The 10,783-nt window shown below is 32.6% G+C and overlaps 1 protein-coding gene across 1 annotated transcript in view; it reads right to left on the reverse strand.

Annotated features, from left to right (window-relative positions):
* Window positions 1-687: 687 nt before the first annotated feature.
* Window positions 688-10,783, reverse strand: part of LOC106465315 (transcriptional regulator ERG homolog) — a 17,668-nt gene continuing 7,572 nt past the window's right edge. The window contains exon 3 of the mRNA XM_022393719.1: window positions 688-1,229. Coding sequence (XP_022249427.1) covers window positions 688-1,229 — 542 coding nt within the window. The remainder of the gene's footprint in view (window positions 1,230-10,783) is intronic.

Genomic DNA, 10,783 nt, shown 5'->3' on the forward strand with positions numbered 1-10,783 from the left:
CAAAATAATTTCTGGGAAGAACTACAAAATCTACGAACCGCACACCATTTTTTTTCCACTTAATAAGTATAACAAGAGATATATAAAGGAACTTTGATGATAAAGCTGTTTTTCTTCCTAATTTTAAGATAGAGAAAAAAATGTTTTCGCTTTATTAATTACTCTTCATATTTTTTGTAAAATCAAGTTATCTTTTAGGTTCAGTTACTACTAATGATATTTTAATTGAGAAACTGTATTTTATTCTTGTAAGTTTCAAGTAATAAATACAACATGAAAAAGCTTTCCAAACTAAGGTATACATAAATAAATGAGATACGAAGTTATACCATTTGAACGTACTTTATTCGTACAGTGGTTCATTTCATCTCTCACCAATACATTATTTTACTAATTTTCTCGTCTGATTCAAGTCACTATAAATGTAAAGAACCAAATAAGTGTGCCATTTCAAAGTCTACAAAACTATAATTTGAATGCTATAGGTTTAATTAATTTTGACGCAAAAGGGATCACATTCGATGTGTAACTCCGTACTCAAATAACACTAACTCATAGTTTGGTCAAAATAATGTTCAGCATAACGAAGTTCTTCGACGCTGCTGCTAGTTTTAGTTGAGATTTTGTCGACATGATATGCTCAGAGTTATTTTAGAATTTTATTTTCTTCATAATCCATCAGCGTTATCATGCATAATAACTACCTAATCCGTTTGCTCGATGACCAAGACGTGGAATAGTATGACTAGGAATGTATGGGTTCAGATTACAGGAATCAGATGGTCCAGTTGACCAGTAGTGACCAGGAACCGTTGCTGACCCAAACAGAGAAGGTTGAGAATTACTGGTAAGTCCCATAGATCTAGCACTCAAATGATCTATGTTTACTGTATTAAAATGGTATGCCGGAAAGAGTAACTTACAAGCTGCGGTGTCTCCTGTATTAGGCTGATGAGCTTGAGTCAAACCATGGAAATCAAACTTGTACGTGTATCTTTTCCCTTGTACTTTAGTCATTATATTTTTGTCATAGTAATATCGTAAAGCTCGGCTTAATTTGTCATAATTCATGTTCGGTTTCGACTTACGCGCCCCCCAGCGGCGAGCAACTTCATCAGGATCTGTGAGTTTGAATTCTCCGTTGGTTCCTTCCCATATAATGCAGTTGGTATTGTCAGAATCAGAAAGCAGATCTAATAGGAACTGCCAAAGCTGAATCTGACCACTTCCTGTAAAAATGAAAAAATGAATTAATGAGAAGATACTAAAAAATTCTAGGACCAATCAATATTATCTTGTCATTCAAACTTTGAACTTCACTTTGAAATTGGTAGTAACTTGTTGTTTTTTTAACTTTTTTAACTACTTGTGTGCATCTTCGAATTTGTTTTACACGATGATATTAATTACTAATAAGATAAGTATCAGTTTTCTAATTTTAGTTATTTAAGAAGTATTGTTTAATTTTAGGCTCGAAACTACAGAACTTAATTTAAATGTTATAATATTTCTTATTTTCCAACAAGTCTGAACTCTATTTTGTCTAAAACGTAGCTAATCCCACCTTAGTTTTGAATTAAATAATTTTAATAATGACATGCAGTAAGATAATATAAGATATCTAAATTTATACGCTCTTTGTATGTAATATCGAAGTCATTAGCTTATAATACATAAGATAAAGAAGTGTTAGATAGTAATTGAATTTATAAACTTGAGAACAGGTGTGGTAAAAAGTCATTTGTCATACGAGTCGTTAAAGCACAAATAGCTCTTCTGAGACTGACAGACTACTTCTAAGTGTGCTGTTAAATAAACTACACTCCTAGGACACGAGAAACTTCCAGGTGGCTTACGTAGTTTTAATGGAAATTAAAAGACTTGTCAATAAGCACTTGAAACATTGGGAGTTGAACAACAAGGTAAAGAGGGAGTTACGGAGGGCTACCACATTATCCATTTAAATACTCTCGTATGAAGAGTTTTGTGAAGATACTCTGTCGCGTGGGGAGTCCTTGTCAACAACGGAGCACCAAGATTCTGGGTAAATAACAGATGCTAGAGTTTTTTAATAATATTTCTATGCGCCAGGTGGTGCATGGAACCAGAATTTGGAAGAGCATGTTTAACAGAATAAATGAATTTGGTTATGGCTTGAATTTCGATTCAACCTAGTAATTAAAAGTGATCGTTATCATTTATTAGGGTATGGAAGTATGAAACATCACGATTAGCTTATCTAACGATACATGTACGACACCGATTTTCTCTTTTATATCAAATAAAATTGTATTGTAAAATAATACTTTCCTAACTGAATCGTGAGCTTTGTCATCAACCATAAATTATATTGAACGATTTGTTTATCGTATTTTTAGTATGTCAGACCTGTTGTAATTGTTTTAAATATATATATATAAATACGGTTCTAAATTCTGATTTGTGCAGTTGAAATCTCAAAGATAGTTAAATTCAGTTTTTTCCTGTTTTCTAAGACGATCGGTTTTTTATAAAACACACATACACAGATGTACAAATATTTTCAATTTTCGATTATTTTACAGTTGCAACTTGCATATCTGGAGCAATTTCTCCCGGTACTTTAACTATTCTTTCCCATGACTACTTATTTTTCAAGTTAAAGTGGGCCTTATGTCAACCCAAAGAGTGCGTTATAATGATACGTTTAGTTCCTATAAATCAAAATGAACACTTACACAACTCACGTTATGTTATAATGTATTATCTAATACATAAACTATTTCTATCGTTTGGAAAGCCATATAAAACCTTTACACGTAAAATACATTTTAATAGTTCAGTTTATTTCAGTTTAACTTTTCGAAAAACCTCAACACTTTGATTATTTTAATGGTTCAGTCTATTTTGTGCTGAGGTTTTTCAAAAGTTAAACTAGCATAGACTGAGCCATTAAGATAATCAAAGTGCTGAAGTTTTTCGAAAAGTTAAACTAAAATAGACTGAACCATTAAAATAATCAAAGTGTTGAGGTTTTTCGAAAAGTTAAACTTTTTATTATCTTAATGGTTCAGCCTATTTTAGTTTAACTTTTCGAAAAACCTCAGCACTTTGATTATTTAGCCCGTTCACAACATTTTAAACAAATGCACAACATAATTCCACTACAGTTTAACTTATGAGTCAGAAACTTTTCGATTGATAAGAAACTATTCGGCTGATTACACATATGACAGATAGATATTGTAGAATAGAAAACATCTACAAACTTACTGAATTTGTAGATTATTACAACTGTTAAGTGCTTTCCATATATTTATTATTCACCCCCACTTAATGGTGCTAATGATATCATGAACCACGATAATGGTTCATAATAGGGTTTGCCCAGGAATTTCACAAAAATTCTAATAGAGCATATGGGCAAAAACTATCTTAAAAAGCAGACAAGTTTTTGAAAAAACACTCAAGACCTTCTATCTGAATAACTAAGAGTTGTTAAAATATTGATAATAACAAAAATGCTTATTTTCCGACTGTTAGACAAGATTCAAAATGCCTCCATTTGTTCTTCATATTATTATTAATGTTGTTGTTGTTGTTTCACAACCTACAGAGTAAACGCTTATGAAATTGTTATTCAAACCTGGGAGAACCTACTAAAAAAACCTCTGCACAGGTCATAGGACTATTTTTATGTTGATTCTTGAAAGAGAAGGAGACATACTATCAGTTATTTCATTGCTACTGGCCAGGTTTCTCTTCGAAGCCATTCAAGGAAGCCTACAGAAAAACAGCTAGGCATGCTGCGCCAAAATCTATGCACAACTACTAAACAAACTACTGCGAAGGTTATAGGGCTATTTTAAGGTTGATTCCTGAAAGTCAAGTATTCCACCCTCTAAAAATTTCTAAGTTCTTCTTCGCTACCAACATAAGCTCTTCGAAGCCATTCAAGCATCGCAGAAATGTATAAGCCATTTAAGCACTGTTATACTAGTCAGAAATGCTCCTTTGTATACTAGTCGGAAACGCTTCGTTTTATTAGAGTAAACAATTTGTATATTTATAACGGTATCTCCAGCTTTGTTGATATAGTTTTACAAGCCGCTACAGAAACGACGGCTACAAATATTTTACTGAAACCCGGACAATAGTAATGAATGCAGTATTGAGTATGTCAAAAGGTAGTTTTCAAATTAATTCAAACCCCTTCGTTTTTTCGCTCTGAAGAATTTCTCTGAGTCCTCCACTTTCTGCCATTGGAAAAAAATCCGGTGTTTTAATAAAGGGCATTAATTAGAAGCTGCTACGTTGAGGATTGATAATTTCTCGAGTTTGTATTCTTCATTGTTTCTCGAGTTCCCTGTTGTACTTTGTCTCTATAAGGTTTTCTGCAACTATTTAAGTGAGTTTTTTAACAGTAGACGATTACCATAGTAGATTTCTCTACTCTTGTGAGTGGTGATTTATTCTACTGATTTTCATACTTCGCTTGTTAAACGCGTGTTTACACGAAACCTCAAGCACAAAACCACCTGGCTCAGTAAATAATGGTTGGTTGGAAAAAAAAGCCAATGCAGCAGTAAAATGTTGAAAAACATGGCACGTTCAACTGAATGCATATGCACATATGTAGCATAAACTTTGTTCTCCATAAATGGACATAAAATACTTAAGAAACAAGTTTGTTTGTTCTGAATTTTGTGCAAAGCTACACGAGGGATATCTGCGCTAGCCGTCCCTAATTTAGCAGTGTAAGACTAGAGGGAATAGCTAGTCATCACCACCAACCGCCAACTATTGGGTCACTCTTTTACCAACGAATAGTGGGATTGATCGTCACATTATAATGCCCCCACGTCTGAAAGGGCGAGCATGTTTGGTGGGACGGGAATTCGAACCCGTGACCCTCAGATTGCGAGTCGAGCGCCCTAAACCCCCTGGCCATGCCAGGCTAAAAAGCAAAATAATTAGAAATTGTTAATTTAAAAGTGAGAATGGGGATCATCAAAAAGTATAGAAATGAGTTGAATCAAATTGCAAAGATTATATTTTTAAGCTTACAACTAGGGACAACTCAAGCTACAAATAGATATTTTGAGTTTCTCGGTGGGACAGCGGTAAGTCTTCGCACTTACAACGTTCAAATCAGGTGTTCGATTCCCCTCGGTGGACATAGCAGATAACCATGGAGTCAAAATAGGAATTTATAGCTTGAGAAAATAACGTAGACACTATTTCCAGCCTAGTTTGTTTACTTTTTTAAAGTCTCTAGTTGTAGAACTAGAAAATATAATCTTTACATTTTGATTCAACATGTTTCTGTTTCAACATGTTTTTAGATGAACAATTTTTTGTTATCTCGTTCTAAAATTATTACTCTTTACGGCATTTTAAAATACATTCAACCTTTAAACTAATGTGATTATAAGTGCACAGTCTTACTATTTTGCTGTGGTGATATTGTTATTTTGCATTATGGATATCAGTCTCTCGTGTTAAAACCCACTAAGAGTCATTCGCAAATAAAACTATCAGAAGTTCTTGTGCATTTAATTATTTTATTATTGTTTATCCGTGTCATTTTTTTCAATTTGTTGATTACCTAACACGATCGATATTGGTCTGAAATGGCGATTGTTTGAGGTTATTTTTATGCTTATATTAGCGATTTTCAAACCGAAACTTAAGCACATATATATGAAATGTATGTGTGTGTGTGTGTGAAGAAGAAGAAAAATAGCTGTTTTATTCATGTACTGTTTTGTATTTTCGATTACGTGAATCTCAAGATTGCTAAAAATAAATACTAGTTTTGATAGAGTTCAGTAATTGGTATGAATTTCGCACAAAGCTACACGAGAGCTATCTGCGCTAGTCGTCCCTAATTTAGCAGTAAAGGCTAGATGTAAGGCAGCTAATCATCACCTCCTAACGCTAACTCGTGGGCTACTCTTTTACCAGCGAATAAGGGGATTGACTGTCACATTATAATGCCCTCAAGGCTGAAAGGGTGAGCGTGTTTGGTGGGATGGGGATTCGAACCCGCAACCCTCAGTTTACGAGTCAAGCGCCCTAATCCCCTGGCCATGTCAGGCCAATTCAGTAATTTCTTGTAATGACCGTTTTACATCAATGCTATGAGGTTCAATGTGAAAGTCAGAAGACATTTCGAGAAACGAAAAGTATGTTTATATGTTATTATTTTTTGAGGTAAATAGTTTACTCTGCTCAGATTTTTTTATAGCTATCACTTTGGCAGATATAAATATAACGATAAATAACATTTGCGGGACTTAAATGTCCAGATGAAGTGAAAACTTTATTCTTTTGTGTTTTGAGTTTTAGCCGAACTGGCTTGATTAGTTCTACGTCCGTAAATGTGGATCAAAATGAAACGTAAAAATGTTTTACACAAGCTTAGTTAGTGTTACGTCCGTAAGTGTACAGAAAGACTAATCGACAACAAAGAGAAGTCAGACAAAACCTCACCTTGAGTCCTGATGCGTGGCTGTTGGTCGGGTGAACTGAATCCTGTAAAATCATATGAATAATCAACTCAAGACCTTTAAGTAAACAACAACAAAAAAAACATTCGCAAGTTTGTTGGGCTTCAATACCGGAAACACCAGTCAACTACATATGTCTCAGATGTTTTGTGAGCCTTGCTTATATGTTAAGAAAAGAAAGCTTAGATATTATGCTTAATACCGTGCCAATTAGCAAGAACTCCAAAACAGCGATGCTACAATCAAACCGAAACTTTCCATGTTGACAAAATTGTGCTCAAGAAATGAATTTCAACAACAACAAAAGATTCAGTATGTTCATATGATAATGTTGAGTTTGATTTCAATGAACATCAAGTGAGAGTAGATTATCTTGAAGCTGTCAGGTTTTATTATTTGGGTATTCTATATACTGCATAACAGATAAAATAGGAATGAACAACTTTCGATATTGAATCGAACGTACAGTATTGTAAATAATTATTGCTCGAAAATTAACTACACCAGAGTATAGTCTCACAATTATTTACACTAATTGAGTGCCATCCAACCAACCAGAAAGTGTGACACCAGTATAAAGCCTATAAAAGTAAACACAGTCATACTAGGCCTAGCAGTAGTAGTGTAATTCCAGCATGACTCCTAAGAATGAAATATTGCAAAAAAAGCGTGTATAAGTTGCAACGAAATTCCATATCTCAGCAGGAGTTATGTTCAAAACTATGGAGGGGTTAGGTAAAACGTTAATAATAGAAACGGTTGAAATAGAAAACGAAAACTCCGCACAAAAAAAAAGTTAAACACTGTAGGGTACGTTATTTACGAGATAGACGACAGTCGAGTAAAACTCTTGTCCCCAAGAACAGTAAGATACAAATTAGCACGAAATTGGTCCCTTGGTGGGTCATCGGTAAGTTTATGGACTTACAGCGCTAAAATCTGAGGTTCGATACGCCACGATGGATAGAGCGCAAATAACACAGCGTGTAGCTTTGTGCTAAGACAACAAAACCCAACACAAAGTGATATCAGTGGACATACAGCTGCTCGAAAATAACTGACAACAACAGGTAACAAAATTAAAAGATTGAAATGGGCATCAGACAACAAAGAATGGAATGGGTAAAGCTGATGATGGGTTCTCTTTATGAAATAATCCAAGTTGAAATCGATCCTCAACAATCAGTGACAATTTGTTCGACAGTGAAGAAACAAATGATATAACAGTCATTGTATAACATTTAGTGAAACATGAGAAGGATCAATACAAACTTGAAACAGCATCTCAGCCAGTAGTGATCTACACAAAAATGCTGGCACAATGAGTATATACAAGTTCAAGTAGATTGGAATCCATCATGCCATCTCTTCCGAAACACGATTAATCGGGTGAGTTTTCATCTTTGAACAAACCAACGATTTCAGATATGAAGCAAATGTAATGAAACAATACCTAGGCAATGAAAAGGCCGATAAAACACACAAACAGTTTCTTGCCATTCCGAACAGTCATTATTAAATTAAATTTCTTTTAATTGTCATTTTGCAATAAATGTAATTTACATTTTTAGTACTTACTAATAAAATTAATGTAATAACTAATTTAAAAACAAAATACTCAACTTACACGATAATAAAAATGATGTTTAGAAATAAAATTTAGGTATTAAAAAATTATTGTTTAGTCGTGAAAAATTACATCTTAATATTTCAACAGGTTGAGATACGTTAGGATAAGAACCTTTAATTGACTTTTTAGATTCGTAGACATTGCTGGCTCCGTCTGGTGAAATCCAGCTGTTTTTTCGAAGAGCTTTACTATAGGCCAGAGAATCTGAAACCCCAAATATTCACTTACTTAAAGTAGGACATTGCACAAATGCTATTTAATAGTATCACCACTAAATTCGATTCTGATTTATTACAAAAGAAAAAAACTGTTCTACCTTTATGTTAGACAATACAACAGATTAATAAAATATACTGAAATGATTCTAGATACGTACTTTAAAGTTTATAATAGGTATAATTACCAAAGAAATTTAAGAATGTTATTGTAAAAGAACATTCGTATTGTAACACCTTGAACTTCCGGGGACAATTAACGGAATTTTCAATATAGATTATTAACATGAAGCTCTATTTACGTTTTTTGAAACCTATTCAAAAATTATCTTTAGATCATCTAAGTAATGTTTTGAAAATGGCCAAGTAACATTTGGTTAAAGTACAAGTTAAGTTTTATACAATTGATTGCACAGTTAGTTTGTTTGCGTAAAAGTTGTCTACCACCTTCACATAATCTGTATAGGTATTTTAAAAAGATTTACAACTACTTAGTGAAAATGAAATAAGGGTAACTTTAATTATAAGGACATATATATTTCTAAGTACATAAGATTTACAAATATTTGGTCACTTTAACCTGGTAAATATTTGAATCACAATTTGTATCAGTTCAAAAAAAAAAAAAACATGTGAATGGTAAAGGTATAATTCACGATGTCTATCGACTACGGAAAATACACGATTGGCGATGATTTGGATCACAATATTGGCGACAGAAAACAAATGAATGGTATATGTTTAAAGAATAATTTTATCAGCCATAGAAAACACATGAATGGTAAATGTTTAAATCACGATTTGTATCAGTCATAGAAAACACATGTATGGTGAATGTTTAAATCACGATTTGTATCAGTCATAGAAAACACATGAATGGTAAATGTTTAAATCACGACTTGTATCAGTCATAGAAAACACATGAATGGTAAATGTTTAAATCACGATTTGTATCAGTCATAGAAAACACATGTATGGTGAATGTTTAAATCACGATTTGTATCAGTCATAGAAAACACATGAATGGTAAATGTTTAAATCACGATTTGTATCAGTCATAGAAAACACATGAATGGTAAATGTTTAAATCACGACTTCTACTGACCATAGAAAACACATGAATGGTAAATGTTTAAATCACGACTTCTATTGACCATAGAAAACACATGAATGGTAAATGTTTAAATCACGATTTGTATCAACCACAGCAAACACATGAATGGTAAATGTTTAAATCGCGATTTGTATCAACCACAGAAAACACATGAATGGTAAAGCTGTAAATAATAATTTGTATCAGCCAAACAAAATGCGAGAGTGGCTACATGGCCGAATCAAGGAGAGTAAAACTATAGGAATTCTTTACTTCCAGTGTAAATGGTATAGATTTTGTTGATTTAACTACTGGTACGTTAGTCCACACGTGCTTATAGAAATAGAATTAGAAAGAAAATAAATAAATATATCGTATCAACTCTATGTTCGAGGTAGAAGCTTAAAACTTAACCTTCGCTCGTAACGTTCGATTCACTAAAACATCTTGGTATTAGACTAAATGTGTTTATTGTTTTTAAGAGTAAAACGTTTGGAAATATAAGTTACACACCTTTAAGGTGTTCAATAACTGAAAGGTATACAAATTAGTTATCAAGATATAATATAGTATCAATTATTAAACTTTCTATTGAAGTATATTTTAGTTATCTTTATATACATATATATATATACACACTTATGACCAATTCGAGTTTCTCATTTTTTTTTAAATGTAGAATCTATAATAGAAATAAAAGACTTATTTCTTCTATAGCGTATTGTTTGCTGTCTAACTTCTAGCTTTAAATTATTTAGCACCGTTGTAAACTTTAGTCAATACTGAAATTAAAACATTATAACTAAAAGAGAAAATTTTAATCAGTGTTTGAAACACATGAAAGGAACACCAGAGAAGAATGTTTTACGCTAAGTAAAGTTTTATATACCTCAAGAAAAAACAAAGATTAATTTTGATTAACGTTTAGTAATTTTCGTCTAAAATTTAAAATAAAATGTTTAACGACTTCAATTTGAGGACATGTTCCAAAAAAATTTAGAGGTGGGAAAATTGTTTAACTGTTTATTACATCTATTAAAAATCCCGTGTAACCAGAAAAATTTTAGGCTTAATTGTCTGTTTTCCAAGCGTAATGTTGATGTATTTCTGGAGTAATAGTGACTTGATATTTAAGTCAAATTTTACTTAACATTTTCTTTATTTTTCATTTTGTTTTGTTTGTGTTTTCCATTTCTAGCTTTAGCTTCATGTCATAGTCTTTCTTACATCAAAAGTTATCCGCGTCTCCTTTTAAATTGTAACAGTGCTAGTGTTCAGTTAATTAAAGTGTACGTTTATCAATTAATAAACATTTTATCAAAAAGCCGGTCATGTGACTTGTTTGTTCAATACT

Source organism: Limulus polyphemus, unplaced genomic scaffold, assembly GCF_000517525.1.
Source record: "Limulus polyphemus unplaced genomic scaffold, Limulus_polyphemus-2.1.2 Scaffold67, whole genome shotgun sequence".
In the NCBI taxonomy this organism is placed as follows: Eukaryota; Metazoa; Arthropoda; class Merostomata; order Xiphosura; family Limulidae; genus Limulus; species Limulus polyphemus.